At 43.3% G+C, this 16,130-nt stretch overlaps 1 protein-coding gene across 2 annotated transcripts; it reads left to right on the top strand.

The window, feature by feature from the left end:
• Positions 1–736: 736 nt before the first annotated feature.
• cnn3a (calponin 3, acidic a) lies at positions 737–11,170 on the top strand. Of its 2 annotated transcripts, XM_047568349.1 has the most exons (7): positions 739–1,013; positions 7,097–7,218; positions 7,428–7,494; positions 8,938–9,075; positions 9,163–9,279; positions 9,423–9,569; positions 10,274–11,170. In XM_047568349.1, the coding sequence occupies exons 1-7, from the start codon at positions 957–959 to the stop codon at positions 10,613–10,615; spliced, it is 990 nt and encodes a 329-aa protein (XP_047424305.1). In that variant the 5' UTR covers positions 739–956; the 3' UTR covers positions 10,616–11,170. The 2 variants fall into 2 exon arrangements, with proteins under 2 accessions (XP_047424303.1, XP_047424305.1); XM_047568347.1 differs by having other exon boundaries at positions 737–1,013; positions 8,938–9,279.
• Positions 11,171–16,130: the final 4,960 nt, after the last annotated feature.

Here is a 16,130-nt window from a genome sequence, read left to right as displayed (position 1 = left end):
TCAGTGAGGCCCCTTCAGGCTCTCAGGCTGTAGAAGAGCTTCCATCACTAAAAACGAGTCTCATGTCTCCGGGGCCTCCACCGCTCCCATCCAAACAGAGGGGAGAGGAGCTGGAAGAGGCCCGTGGTGGGTCTGAACAGACGGCTCTGATTGGCGCTGTGCTCAGTTCCATCATTTGATGACATCTTTGCAAAGTGAGTCTTCCTGCCTCAGAGCAGAGCTGGGATTTATGGGTCTCCACAGGGAACCGTTCAAAAAACACCAGCTCACTTTGAGATTTATTTCATGTTGAGCTGTTGCCAGCGGGGAAACTCATTTTATCTGGGAAAAGTAATCACAGATATGGAAAGATGTGGATGAGAATCATTCAAACTTAGACATCCTAATAATATTTTATATATACGGGGAAATGCAGCTGTGTAAAAAACATTTTTTTTGTGTGTGTCTTTTTTGCTTTTACTTAAATTTTTGTCTATTTTCCGTTTGTATTTTGAGACATGTCACTAATATTAGACATGTCTGGGTCTGAATGAATGATTCTCTGTAGGTAATTTATTCATCCTCTGGGTATTTGGTAAAAACCTCCTTCATCCTTCATCCTTCCTGAGACAGATGCGTGGCTACTCATGGAAGCACCCGCGGAAAAAAGTAAAAATACAATAAAGATAAATAGGATCGACTCGTTCCCATGGGTGGTTTTAAGGAGCCGGTTCCATTGGTTGGGTTCGTCCACGCACGTCACAGCTCTTCCACAGAGAATATGCGCGACGCGGAGCGGCTGCACCGTGGATCCTAACGGGACACTTTTCTCCTCCAAACAAATCAGGAGATAAAAGGACCAGAGACAAAAGGCATCTGATCTCCTCGGATACTTTCCCTCTAACACACGGATAAAACAACTCAGCGCAAAAACAGTTCGTGCGTAAAAAGGAAGAAGAAGCAAGAATCTAAAGAAAATGACTCATTTCAACAAGGGGCCGGCGTACGGGCTGTCTGCAGAAGTCCGGAGCAAAGTAAGTGTCCGCTCCACTCTTGTGTCTGAAAAAGAAGGAGATTGAAAAGTGAAGAGTGCGTTAAGGCTGCGTCAGGGTTGAGGGACTCGACCCACGGGAGAATCCACGCAGCTTCAACGAACCAGCTTCGAATAGTTTGTCTCCAGAACCGAGCTGCGCGTTAACAGAACCTCAAGAAAGAAGTTAAGAAAAAGGAAAAAGGAGTCGAGCGGTTGAGTTTGACGGAGAATGTCGTCGGGCCTGCGCCACTTTTTTCCTCCATGAGTGATGGAAAGAAGCGTTTTGTCTTTGTGCGTGAAGCGGATGGTTCTCACTCTGGAGCTCAACTAGTTCCATGAAGTTTTTATTTCTTTTTGTTCTGATTACACGATGCACCACGTGCAGCGTGTTTGCAGAGAAAAGCCTAAAGAGGAATGTTAGATGGCTTTTGTTGGTTTGTGTTACAGGAAGCTGTGTGTGTGGATGAGCTGTGTCCTGGTCAAAGCTCTGCCACGTATATAGCTGCAGGTTTTATCCAGGTGCTTGTGTTTGTGACAGTGAAAAAGAAGAGGAGAATCTCTCTGAGCTCAGAAGGGATTTAAAAGTGTGTGAGCTGCTGCAAACTGTGGGAAATGTCTGAATGATGACATCATCACCGCGGCCTCATCCAGTTTCCATCACTTCTCTCCACGCTTCCATAAAAATCACCACTTCATGTGAAAAGAAGTGAAAATGTCCTTTTTCCACCACATCGTCAATCATTAAACTCAATGATATTTACTTTAAAGGGGAAACTTTACAGGATTTGTGTTGGTTCAGGCCATCGGTCAGGAAATCCATCCTGGTTACTGTTGGCAACAAAGTCCAAGCAAAGCGACATGTTTGCAGTGGGAGGATTTAAAAGGTGAATGTACAGCAGCGCTGTGGAAAAATGAGCGTCTTTAAACCGTCACTGACAATCCACAGGTTTCAGGTTTAGTTTTTTGTGTGCAGGTTAAAAAAAAAAGCCTTTCTGTGTGTTGGTATAGACTGGATATAAATATGGAGAGTGCATCTCCATTTGCTTTGGCCAGACTGACCCACGGTTTCTTCTTCTGCGTTAAATTGACGCAGACAAAGCCTGCAGACATAGCTCTGTAGCTAACGTCCACCGTCCCAGAACACGCTGACCCGAGAGCTGTGATTGGTCCGTTGGGTTGGGGCGTGTTTCCTCTTTAGTGTTTCCTTGCTCCTTCTCCATCTCCACAGTTATCACATCGTATCGTCTTGGCTCAGTAAACAATCATGGAGGTTTGGAGATACAGACATTTGTTCTGCAAGATTTCGGCAAAAGCATCAGTTGCCATTGTTGAAATTGAAGGAAGTAGAAAGAAACCGGCAAAAAAGACGTAGCGCCAACTGGTGTTTGGGTGGAGTTGTTACAGAGTGAACAGACTGAGACGAGCACGAATAGAAATGACTTGTCGCTATTTTCCCGGGGATAATTTTCACTTTTCAAGTTTGGAGCCAGAGTCTGATCTGAGGGCGGAGCCATGATATCATGTGATCGTTTAATTAATACGGCGCTCTGTTCTACCTCTACCAGTTACAATGAAACGTTACATCATTCACTGAACGTATTTATTTATTCGAACGCTCACGGGACACACATGCTGTTTCTTTCTAACTAACTATATATATTACGTGTATTTTAGTCCACTACCTGGGAGGGGGTGGAGCTTATGACCTATACTGCAGCCTCCAGCCACCAGGGGGAGCTCTACTAGCTCTGGCTTCACTTTAGAGCAGGTGTTCCATCGTCCATCTTTATTGACATTGAGGACACAGTCCACCTATTTGAATAAGATTTATTGGACTGAAGTACAAACCTGCTGAGGACTTGATGCTTCCAATGATGCTTGATCCATTCTGATTTATGTCAAGTCATAAAAGCTTCAGCCTTTGCCCACGCAGCTTCTAACATGTACCGAGTTAACATGTTTGCTATAATTTACACAGTGTTTGCTCAGCTTTCAGAGCTAACCCTGATAACACGCTGTAGCTGATAAGCGGCTCTACACTTCTCTATGGTTCCTGACTCTGATTCTCAGAGGAACTTGACCAAATCAGGTCGTATGATCATTTCAATTGGCATCTCTTTTTTTAACCAAATATTTATTGGCATTCATTTGTTTTTACACACATCTTAAACTCAAATGTGTGGCAGAACAAGTGAAGCATTAACAGTTTGGCTTCATTGGATTATATCTGATATTTTTTAAGACCCCACAGTTAGACAGTGATTCCTATTCTTTTCATGAACAGTCACAAACATAGACTGTATATAAATATGGATGACGTGTCTCCACTTCCTTGTATTGTTGGATTATACACTGAACTTATTTTTAAAAATGGTTTTACAGCTCTCATGGACCCACAGAACCACTTTATGGAGCGGTTGGCATGGAAACTGGTGGTCGCCATTTTGTCACGTCCTGATAGCGTCAAATAATGAACTAAAACAAAACTTATACAAAAAAATGTGAACATGCATCAACATTATATTGACTACATAAAGTGACAGAAACCATCCTTGAAAAAAAGTATTTGTTGTGTATTTTAGTGTTTTATTTTGGCCCAGTTCCCGCCCACTAACATGGAGGGGGTGGAGCTTATGGCCTGTATTGCAGCCTCCAGACACCAGGGGGAGCTCTACTAGCTGTCATCCATCTTTATATGATCCATGGTTTCACACAATCAGTTAATCCTCCAACCAATCAGCTGCAGTCAGGTGACCTCCATCTTTATTTACAGTCTATGCTTCAGAAATATGAGAGTTTTGAATATTTTGGGGTCTCTCCTGTTGGATGGAGAAAACAAGGCGGTAAAGACGTCAGGTTGGGTTAGAACCAGGAACGTGCAAATGATTAGGAGTGTTTGAGCACAGAGCAGCAAGTAAACGCATCACCTCTGGTAATCCAGGTGTGTACTTGCTGTCAGTCACTGTCTTCCCACAGGAATAGTTCTCTAGTCATCAAGAGCAACCGTAAAACCTGTGTTTTATGGTCCCATGTTCATCTTCTACTGTAAAGACAGTGTCAGTCTCTCACTACATATTGAAAAGCTGGGGCTGGTGTCCTGTGTTTAGAGCGAACTCTGACGGCCTCAGAGCTTCTTGGTCTCATCAGACCGAAGCATCGTCCACCACATGCTTTTCTGTGAAGACGTTTCTGTTTGCCAGTTTTCCATAAAGCTTTGACATGTGCAGCATTCTGTATATGAAATGTCTCCCAGCTGCTGAATCGTTTAAGTGCTGGCAGCGTCCTCCCTCACTCGTCTCATTCTCGCATGGTTCCTTCATTTGTGCGAATAAGCTGCTCTGGCTCCGTTTCTGAGCGATTCCTTTCGGTGACTTCAGGCTGAGTGCAGTGATCCGTGTCTGTATTCATCCATTGTACCACATCCACTTCAGACTCACATTCACAAGCCTCAGGTGAATCTGTTTCACTGAGGCCGTAAACACCAGCCTCTGCTGTCACTTCATCGTATCCGTGAACCTCCTGCCTGTAAAGAACAGGACAGGCAGCGCCCGGCTTCCATTGTGATCAGTCCGTGCTCTTTTCAGATCTGCATACATCACATTCATGAAATTCTTCAGCTCAAAGCCATTGATGAGAACCCCATCCAGCAGGCCCTCATGCACCACATTTCACTTTCCACTTTCCACTTTCCACTCGGCTCAGTGGAGTGTTTTTCCAGCTTGGCCACTCGCATGGTTTACTCTCTTTTTCTTTTTTCTTATAATATGCTTTGTGTGAGAAAACCATGTAAATAAAAGGTCGACTGACTGTAGCTTAGATATGAACAAACAGGTTTTTATCTTTTATCTTTTTTATCTGTTAACAGCATCCGTCAAAGTAAAACGTTAGGAGGTTGTTGATTGTTTCCTCTGAATTATCCTGTGGGAAATCAGACAGAAATGTATAAATGGTGCAGCAGTAGGTGGACATCATTCAGTGCTACCTGTTTGATTTGAGTTCCTGGAGCCAAGGTGCCGCTGCTCTCCCCTCTCTGGGTTAGCTTAGCCCTGTTTATTGTTCTCTAGGAGAATATGAGGAAGATAAGAAAAGGACACGCTGTTTATTTAAGATCAGATCAGGACTGGGATCGATGCTGGTATCAGATCATGGGTCAGGACGTCCCATTAATGGCTGATGATGTTAACTTGCGTCTTATAATAAGGAAAGTGGACATGAGCAGCCTTCCAGTATTAATCCAGTAAGTTTGTTGGTGAATGAATGAACTGATTCCTACAGACTACATTCAGTTATGAGTTATCATCTCCAGTCACAACTTTACTGCAGCTCCTGGTCCAGTCAGTCACGCTGGTGTGAGGTGTATCTCAGGTAGATCCCAGGCTGGACCCCATCACCAAACATCATGGTTGAGAGAGGAATCCATGCCGTAGATTAACTAAGGATGGACTGTGTCCCTGTGATGATGAGTGAATATTGTGTAATAATCCCAGACTGGTAGTAAAACAGGTTAGCATGGTTAGCATAGTTAGCATGGCCCCGTGTTAGCGCTGACTGCTGATGTGGAAATGAACATTTACAGCTCAGAGGGAAAAAGAAAAAGAAATAAATGAAGAATCAGAACCATTACGGTTTCATTTACTTTGACATATTTAAACTGTCCTGTCTGTCCACACGGTACGTCCCTATGTCCACTGGACAGATTTAGCATCATTGCTAATTCATTTCCATTTTTACTTTATCTTGTTGTTCAACTTGTTTTTTAACTATCCACACTGGTTGTTTGTCGTCCCTCAGTGTTGTATCTGTGTCTACAGGCTGTTGTTGTGGTGTTGACACTGAGGACATAGTTCACCCGTTTGAATAAACTGTTTTAAAGTGAAGTAGATTTAAAAAGGAAAGTATCTGTCAAACTTCAAGCAGCAAACGCAGCCGGTTTAGTGCTGACTGTGTCTGATAAACCTGGAGAAGACGGACTCAGACTGTGGCCTCCAAGGTTTCTCTCTGAAGCTCCGGGTAATGATTCCCTCAAGAGGAGCAGATTCATTTCTCAGATGCCTGCTTTCTTGGCAGTCTGTCATTAAATGAACTGTTGGAAGAAGTAAAACCAAAAAGAAGATCTTTGACAAACACATGCGTTCAGGCCTGGTATCGTGACCATAGACCTTTAACTCTGATATTCCACTGAGGCCGTTTGGAACATAACATAACATCCTCTTTGGCTTTAATAAGAACGGGAGGATTCTTTGTTCTTTGTGAAACAAGCTAAATTGGATCCTTGTGTGCGGCCATGTTGGTGCGGAGGTTCACACAGTGTGTTTGTTGGGCTGAATATTGACCAGCACACAGCAGGAAGTGTTGTTGTGTTATCTGCTGGCTTCTCTACGTTTGCTGTTAAAAACCAGTGTCACTAAGATCCTTCCTCATTCATTCAGCATTGACTGATCTGACCTCAGGTCACTGCAGAAATGAGCCTGGTCCCATATTACACCAGATCACTGAACACTGGAAAACCTGCGTCATGACGAGTCAATTCTTTCTTCCGGTTAGAAATCCTTTGGTTTCACATATATTAAAATAAAGTGATAAAAGTCAGCTGAATTAAAAGCTGTGAGCTTTATCTAGGTCCATGTCTGGATTCATCTCGTTCCTTCTGCTTCTCTACCTTTTTTCGTCTCTGGCTGATCAGTACGTTACTGGAGTGGAGCCATTATGTTCATCTGATAATGAACTAAAACAAAACTTATCCAAGAAAATGAAGCTTGAACATGGAACATTTTATTAACTACCTAAATGACAGAAAAAAAATATTTGCATGTATGTTAGTGTTTTAGTTTGATGAGATCAACAGTCAACAAGAGAGAAGCTGAGGATTTAAGCAGAGACGTCCTGAGCAGCTGAGTCAGGTTTGTGTTTGTGTGTTGCTTCTGTTCATCCGCTCACTGTGGACGGGGGCTTGGTTTCATTAACCCACTGATGGGGTGACCCTCACCCTGGTGTCCCAGTAAACCAGTGACCGTGAACAACTTTAACTGAGCCGTCATTAAAGGGGCGTAGCAGACCCAGATCATTGGTTCGTCTGTGTTTCAGATTGCTCAGAAATACGACCATCAGAAGGAGGAGGAGCTGCGCTTCTGGATCGAGGAGGTGACGGGGATGTCGATAGGAGAGAGCTTCCAGAAAGGCCTGAAGGACGGAGTCATCCTGTGCGAGTGAGTTACATATTCAACAACAAACGCACAGATGAGTGAGAACAGGGGTTAATGTCGGAATAACACCTGAACCTCTGAATGAATGACGTTGTGTATGAATTCTACAGTTAATGAATGGGATGTTTAAATGTGAGGAACCTACAGTGAAGAGTCACACAGGTAGATCATGTTATATTGTGCTACACGTTGTGTCTTTTCTCTGTCCTCAGGTTGATTAATAAGCTGCAGCCTTGCTCCGTCAAGAAAATCAACCTTTCACAGCTGAACTGGCACAAGGTAAAACTTCAGCGCTTCCACGTGGTCCTGGCTCAGCACAGTGTTATACATGCATGTGTCAGTCCAAGAGTGTTTCAGTGAGAGTCACTGATTCACTCTGCTTCACTCTGCTTCACTCTGCTTCACTCTGATTCACTCTGATTCACTCTGATTCACTCTGCATCACTCTGATTCACTCTGCATCACTCTGATTCACTCTGATTCACTCTGATTCGCTCTGATTCGCTCTGATTCACTCTGCATCACTCTGATTCACTCTGATTCACTCTGATTCACTCTGCATCACTCTGCATCACTCTGCTTCACTCTGCTTCACTCTGCATCACTCTGATTCACTCTGCTTCACTCTGATTCAAACCTGTTCACCTGATTCGTCTGATTCACTCGCATCAACTTGATTCAACTCTGCTTCACTCTGCTTCACTCTGATTCACTCTGATTCACTCTGATTCGCTCTGATTCACTCTGCATCACTCTGATTCACTCTGATTCACTCTGATTCACTCTGCTTCACTCTGATTCGCTCTGATTCACTCTGCTTCACTCTGATTCACTCTGATTCACTCTGATTCACTCTGCATCACTCTGATTCACTCTGATTCACTCTGATTCACTCTGATTCACTCGGCCGTCCTGGGTTTTATTTGACACTAGAGGCGCTAACCAGCTAACGAACGTCACAGTCAGTCTGTCACTTTATTTTTTATGTCTCAATATTTGATCCAATCCAAAAATAACTGACAACGAAATGATGCTGATAATGTTTCATTGATTCTCCATCAACTGTTTCCCACATGGTGACACATTTCCTAGTGGTTGAGAGAGGAACTGCAGTGGAGTACGGACGGACTATTTTCTAATAGAATAATTCTGTGTTAGCAGTTCACTTATATTTATCAGTTTATTTTATCACCATTAGTCTGCACGCAACATTTCTTTTTTCTCATTCATAGAAAGTTAAACTTGGGGACAGCTTCAGCCGGGGGACAGATTGTCCAAAACGTGGACTGTCCCCAGAAATCGGGAACGTCTGGTCCCCTAAAGTTCAGAAGCGCTACATTAAACAGAGTCTGAACGCTGTGTGATCAAATACTCGGCTGTGACGCTTTATCATGGAGCAATGACTTGTTTCCCGTTGAGTTGAATCTTTGTCCGATTCCCGAATCCAAGTCTTTTTCCAAATGACCTCGACTATTTTTACTGCGACATTTCTAAAAATATCACAAAGCACGAAAGTTCTCCAAACTCTCAGTACAGTAAAAGTTCAGTGGCCTCAGTCTGAAATGACATCACTGCTCTCAGTGTGTTCTGATTTTATGGCTCATGTCTGTTTGGTTTGAGTCTTAACCTCCAGCTGTAGCTTCATTCAAACCTGCCTCATTAAGAGGGCGACGCTAACGGGGCCACTGCTTTTATTCTTCTTCTCTCTGCTTCGCTTCACAGCTGGAAAACCTTGGGAATTTCATCAAAGCCATCCTAGCCTACGGCCTGAAGCCCAACGACATCTTCGAGGCCAATGACCTTTTTGAAAATGGGAACATGACTCAAGTCCAGACCACTCTGCTGGCGCTGGCTAGCATGGTGAGCACATGCACAGGAAAGAGGGGTCATTGTCCCGCGGGGCGTTTCTCTCTGGGCCCTGTTTACCAGCATGTCCTCTCTTGGCAGGCGAAGACCAAAGGCATGGACACAAAGATCGACATCGGGGTGAAATACGCAGACAGAAAAGCTCGACATTTTGATGACGAGAAGATCAAGGCTGGGCAGTGTGTGATTGGACTGCAGGTAACTGACCTGCAGGGGAAAAGTCTCCAAACATCCTGGTTTGGAGCTTTAAATGAAACCTCGTCAGTGTGAACAGCCTCTTTATTGAGTGACAGAAACATGTTGTTACAATTAAAAGAGTTTGATTTTCCTTTCGTCCTCAGATGGGAACGAACAAGTGTGCGAGTCAGGCTGGAATGACGGCTTATGGAACCAGACGACACCTGTATGATCCCAAAACTCAGAGTGACAAACCCTACGACCACACCACCATCAGCCTGCAGATGGGAACCAACAAAGGAGCCAGTCAGGTGACGAGCGCCTTCATCAGCCCTTTATTCCCTCTGGTTACATTTACACGCTACCATGAGCTCACATGGACACAACTTCCTCTTCTCACTGCTCTGCTGCGCTTCCTGGGGGGGCGGGGCTATACCTAGCCATTAGCATATTAGCATAACTGCTAAGTTATATTTGAACATTTTTGGAAAACATGAAGAAAAAAGACATTAATATTGTTGCTGCCTCCATCACACTGTGACACTGTGAGTCATTCATTAATCTCTTTCTAAGGCATCCAGCCGTTACATTCAGAGCATATGTGCACTTACTGCAGATAAACCTCCTCTCTGAGCCGGCGTACGAAGTCTGGTTTAACATCTGCGCCCTGGTGTGTTTGTTGAATGGTGAATGAATAAAACACGTGTGAGTCTAGTCACAGAAAGACTTGGGCTGTTATCTTATTAGACTCAGTTTATTCCTTTAAAATGAGGTGAGCGACGTCGCGCCTACGTCATCAACGTGCATTTATTAGTCACAGGATGCAGATGTGTTTGGTTTTTGGTGTGATATTGTGTGTGATAAGTTGTGGCCCATCGCTAACACGTGTCTCATTTCATCCAGTGAAACAACTAAATCTGTCGGTGTTAAAACATTCAGCTTTGAAGGCTAACACATTGTTTGCGCTGTGACTGTGTTGTGTTGTGTTGTGTTGTGTTGTCGTGCTCTGGTGCAGGCGGGGATGTCGGCCCCCGGGACCCGCAGGGACATCTTTGACCAGAAGGTTGCGCTGCAGCCGCTGGATAACTCCACCATCTCCCTCCAGATGGGCACCAACAAGGTGGCGTCCCAGAGGGGGATGAGCGTGTACGGCCTCGGCCGGCAGGTTTATGACCCCAAGTACTGCGCCCCCCCCACCGAGCCGGTCATCCACACCAACGGCAGCCAGGGCACCGGCACCAACGGCTCGGAGATTAGCGACAGTGACTATCAGGCCGAGTTCCAGGAGGACGAGTACCACCGAGGTTACCAGGACGACTACGCCTCCCATTACGACAACCAGAGCATTGACTTCTAGGGAAGACCCCGCCCCCCAGGACGGATCTCTAGTGTATTTGATCAGCTACACATCAGAGCGAGACTTCACTTTCCTCACTTCTAGTCTTTCCTCTCCTGAAGCATGAAGTTAAACGTTGTGCTTTCCGTCTGTCGTAGACTCTTTGGTCTGAGCTGCACCGGTTGGGAGAAGTTGTTGTAGCGTAGACTGCGATACGGTGACAGAATATGTTTTTGTGTGTATGTGTTGTTTTTTAAATACTCTTTTTAAAGATGTGTCAATGATGCAACACCAAAGTAGTGATAATGTTGCTTCATACTTTTCTGAGTGAAACCTCTGGGATGACGTGTGCGTCCTCAACAATCCACCAGCCGTCTTCACTCCCTCTGTCAGTCGTGATGTTGTTATTCCCTAAATGTTTCACCATCTTTAACAGGTATTGAAATAAAATGCTTGTACGATACAGATGAGCACCCTGCATCATCAGCAGCTGTATTTATAGCAGTGACTTTTAATTGTAAACCAGTCCACTGTAAAGAAAATAATTGCTATGCTATGAATAAAGTCTTAAAATCATTCTGTCTGCGAAGTGTTGTTCCCATACGTGAGACTTTTACTCACAGCGCGTTTTGAGAAAGAAACAATAACTGTACTTAAATGATCCCAGCTATGCAGCGACGCGGCCCCTTAGACATGATAGATCTAAGAAGCTTGGGCCACTTCCTGTCCAGGAGCTTGTGTAGAGAGAACCTAACATTTTTACATTAAAATAACCAAACTACCAAGTCCTGGGTCTGTGTATTCATGTGTCTCTGTCATGGTTTGCACAAATCTTCAAACATTAGACCATAGGTTCTTCAGCAGGGCGTCTGTGGAGGCTGCTGAGCCAATCACAAGGCCACATATTACACACTGACTCTGTCAGGTTCCCTGCTATTGGCCGAGAGCCTCTTCAGTCTCCAGGGGAAACACCAGCTAAACAGTTAACAGTGCAGCTGTCCATGCTATATGTAGGTAAAGCTGTTCTGTGTGTGTTTATGGCACGGCCCCCTACTGTAGCTCATGTTTCAGTTTTGACCCTGTGTATTACCTGAATAGATTAATATTGAATGCAACATGATAATAATAATGTATATTTATGCAGAACACATATAGTAGGTGGGGGGTCCACTTAATCTCTCCATCAGTTTGAGGCCTCGGCCTGAAACCGTTGCAGATCTGGGTGTTGATCATCAAAAGTCGGTAATGGATGAAATTATAACACTTGTTTCTCGGTCTCTTTCTTTGCCACAAATCCATGTTGTGACCTGTTTGTGCCACGGTGCTACATTAGATGTGGAGTGGGGGGGAGGAGGGGGGAGGAGGGGGGTTGTTGTGGCGACCATGCTGCTGCCGTGTTCAGGATTCTCTCTATGTTTGAGTCGTGCATGTTCACCCGGACTCTGCAGACCTGCACAAAGCAGCGATTATTCCTGATGGGCCGGGGGGGGGGGGGGGGGGGGGGGGGGGGGGGGGGGGTCAGAAGGTGCTTTGAATGAGTGCATTGCATTCTCATGATGCTCATTGGCCGTGCTCTCCTTATCCCCCCTCTCTGAACTCTCTCTGAAGTGTTTCATCCATCTCACAGTGACGCATGAATTTAACTTAACAGTCACATTGTGTAAACTTCTAGTCAAGTCTTTATTTCAAAGTACTGATGAAAAATTATAAGATTTATCCGTCATATGTCGTCATACATAGTACAATAATGTATTTTTGTACTTGCAGCCAGTAGTAAAACAAAGTGCTACTTATATATATGTATAGACAGAACATTTAAACCATCTTGTGATAGTCCAGAGTTGTGTTGGGGAACCTTTGGACCTGGTTTCACTCATTCATCGACCCAGACCAGACGACCTGATGAGCTGGGTTCATCCCATGGAGCTTTCAGGGAGTATGAATAAAACTGAAGGCTAAACCGCTGACTTAACTCCAAATCCAAAAATCACATCGTAACATCTTAACTGTAACTGTTGTGTGTTTTGGGCCCCACAAAGAAGAATCAAGAATATCTGGGCTTGTTTTAGTCTCAGTAAACACAACATTCATGTTCTAATGTACAATACATTTCTTTAGTGCAACTGGCCTCAAAACAAAGACACTGAAGGATGAAGAGTTTCAACCCTTAAATCAATCTCCTGAGGCTCATAAAGCAAATCCCATAATTATTTTATTTGAGGGATGTCTGTGTCATGGCAACAATGAAGACATCAAAGTCCTACATTAAAACAATAAAAAGTCACAGTTAGAAGAGTGAATAAATGAGTTTTAGAAGCTGCCGGTGTCTCTCTGAGCTCCAGCCTCGTTCCAGGGTCAACCAGGTGTAGCTGTGCATCGTCTGCTTTACAACAGAATATCCCACAAGTGTTTGAAAAGAGGCACCTGGACACGAGGAGTTCAGAGAAGACATGTCACCACTCATCCAAGCAGCTTCTTCACTTCTACAGGACCTGCTGCTGGACAGGACCGACCTAATTTACTCCAGAAAAAAAGTTTCAGTCCCAGTGCTTTAAATACACTGAGCCGTACTTCACACAGACAAACCTGTCCTTCAGCCCTTTGACAAACTACAGACACGCACACGTGCTAATAATCTGAAGAGCAAAGAAGGAGATTACAACAAACATCATGTTTATTATGAAGCTAATACAGAAGATTATTTATTATTTATTTATTATGGGGCGAACAGAAGAACGTCATCATGCTGTGGGCGGGGCTTAGTCTCTCTGAGCCAAGGAAAGAGTTATACTGACCTCATGTGGATTCTCTGCAGAATTACTGGTCACACTGAGACGACAACGTTCAACATTTAAGTGCTTTATTCACCATTTTGTGCACAGACGCTAGGAATGTTTGTACAGAGTCAGTCTAAAATAAAATAAAAATGATCTAAGGGAGAGAAGACAAGAAAAAAACATCATATCTTTCCATGGACAATGAGCAGCTTTAGCTATTTTTAAAGCTGTAAACCCAGAAGTATGTGTTCCCCCATATCTGGCAACTGCTTTATCTTCTTTAAAATAGTGTCTAGAGACAAAGGTGGTTAACTCAACTAACTCACACTTAAGGAACGCTCTGAGGCCTCTAGGTTTTTATTTTTAATTCAAGTTCTTATTGCATTTTTCAAATGCTTGGTACTTGGCAAACTTAAGATTCTCCATACAGGAACAGATAATAAATAATTAAGTAACCCTAGCGACAGACTCAACAATGTTCACGATAAGATAAGCACAAATACACCAACAGGAAAAAGAAAAAATGTCCTAGCAGGGGTCATTGTCTGCCTTCATGGATACGTTGGGTGACTGAGATTTATCTCCCAGCAGGTAAAGCTCTGCATTTAAAGAGATTTCTGATCTGAGCCAATTACTCAAAAAGGGTCTGATTAAAACACAGTCTCATACACAGTGAAGGAAAGTTCCAATTTCTTATTTGCATTTCCAACACAGATCATCTCACTAATCCCTGTCCCTGTAATCTTGCTCCATATTGTCCCAGTTGGACACTTTTAAGAGACTATGTTGGATTTCTTGCTAATAATCAGTTATTGTCAATTAGGTCTTTTGCACTATTCAAGTATTCCAATGAAATGCATATACGAGTGAAAAAGACAAAAAGCGAAAGACAGAAAAATAAAGATATGAATTACTAGTAACGTTTAGTTCATTAGTTCAACTAATAAGAGATGTGACCAGTTTCGAGTTGGAGACTTCATGAGAACTTACTCATCACAGCACTGAGCAACACATCCAGTAAACATCCATTTATCATTAATCATGAACCAAACAGGAACAAGTCTAGTCATGGAAACTATCTGGGAACCTGTCACTGCTATATTATTCCATGAATGTTCTACATATTTAAAACAATGCTTTCCTCAAAATCATTTACTCAGCACGAACCCTGAGCACAAACTCAATACAAACAAAAACAGAATTTATCTTTTCACAATAAAATATTTGATGAAATTTGCTGATGATCATCCGCCTGTGCTCACATCCACTTTGAACTTTAATTAAATATGTGAGTGGTGGTAATTATTATTTGACAAACAAAATCTGAGAACCTCCGATCCATGCGTCCAGTCAGCTCTTCACTGATATGTAAGAGATTAATCTGGTTTACTGTGACAAATACAATCAGATGGTTTTGTATGATATTTATTTTTTAATGTCCAAAACAGTAACAAGACATTTGTATATATATTCATATTATATCTCAAATGCAGGGGTGTCAAACACAAATTCATAGCGGGCCAAAATATATATAGTTTATACAAAAAGTTTAGCCACATCCTCATTCCTCAGTAATCCAGACTTAGTCCATGATGCTGAGACCAGGGCTCTGGGGGGGTCATGCTGTTCTTGTTTCCTCTGAAGATAGTTCTTAATGACCTTGTCTGGATGTTTGGGCTCTTTGTCCTGCTGCAGAATAAATGTGGGGCCCGTCCTCCTCCTCCCTGATGGTCTGGATGATGGATCAGTATCTGCCTGTATCTCTCAGCATTGAGGACCATGCAGCCTGTGGAACAGTAGGCTAACCGATTAGCCTGTTGTCTGCTAACTGGTACAGCGTTACTACGTCTTTAACATACTGTAGTACTTGGTGCTCTAATGCTCGTGGTTCAGCTTTTATCAGTTAACTGTATGGACTGATGGAGCTTCAGAAGCTGCTCTACTCTGAACGATGAGACTGATGAGTGTGTCAATAAAGTTAATTGATGTACCTGCCTGATGCCAGTTCAGCTACTGCAATGCAGTAGAGAGGGTTCGTAGTAGAGAGGCCTCAAACCCAGGGGAAACACTGCACTTAGTTTTAACTTACTCTTTCAGGTTAAATTCACATGGTCCTTAACTCACAGATGCTCTCTGTTTATCCCACAAGTGTTGCCCCGTTGATGCCATTCTCTGGAAAGAGGAAATGAGAAAAACATGTGAATAGAAATAACTGCTCTCTAGTGAGAATATTTATCAATTCCAGAGTAACTAAAAAGGAGAAACACTGGTGTGGAAATAAAACTGCTAAAAAAACAGTAAAGCAACTTCATGTGTATTTATGGAACATGTCAAACAGACCACCAAGACTGTCCTGTAGTCACTGAACATGTGTGAGATGTGTCTGTCTGTAAATGTACCATCAAACTTGCAGCGATTTGAATGGATGATGCAGAAGAGCAGTGTAGTCATTTCCCTACGATACGAAGTCTTCAAACCCACTGACGTTTAGCCAAGAGCCGACTTGGTCAGAGACACGGAGACCAGTAGTGCACAGCTTAACGGTGTCAAAGTGGCTGCATAACATCTACGCTATAAACAAATCTGACAGAGAGGTAGAGTTAAGTCAAGGGGGTTAGTAGAATAATCGTGGCTAACACCATCAGCGATCTCTTTAACATTTTAAAGCAAATAAAGATGTTAAAGGCTCCATAACTCTGTATCTGAACAAAGGCACCGTGTAGTCAGCAACAAGCCAAAAACAGAGGCCTAACCTAGCA

This window comes from Mugil cephalus, chromosome 18 (assembly GCF_022458985.1).
Source record: "Mugil cephalus isolate CIBA_MC_2020 chromosome 18, CIBA_Mcephalus_1.1, whole genome shotgun sequence".
Classification (NCBI taxonomy): Eukaryota; Metazoa; Chordata; class Actinopteri; order Mugiliformes; family Mugilidae; genus Mugil; species Mugil cephalus.
The sequence above is the reverse complement of the archived record's forward strand: the minus strand, read 5'-3'. Positions and strand labels throughout refer to the sequence as shown.

Excerpts from the sequence above, each read along its gene's own strand:
- cnn3a (XM_047568347.1), top strand. The coding sequence starts at position 957 with ATGACTCATTTCAACAAGGGGCCGGCGTACGGGCTGTCTGCAGAAGTC. Across the intron at positions 7,495-8,937 it reads CACAGCTGAACTGGCACAAG|CTGGAAAACCTTGGGAATTT; the intron begins GTAAAACTTCAG and ends TTCGCTTCACAG. Across the intron at positions 9,570-10,273 it reads CCAACAAAGGAGCCAGTCAG|GCGGGGATGTCGGCCCCCGG; the intron begins GTGACGAGCGCC and ends GCTCTGGTGCAG.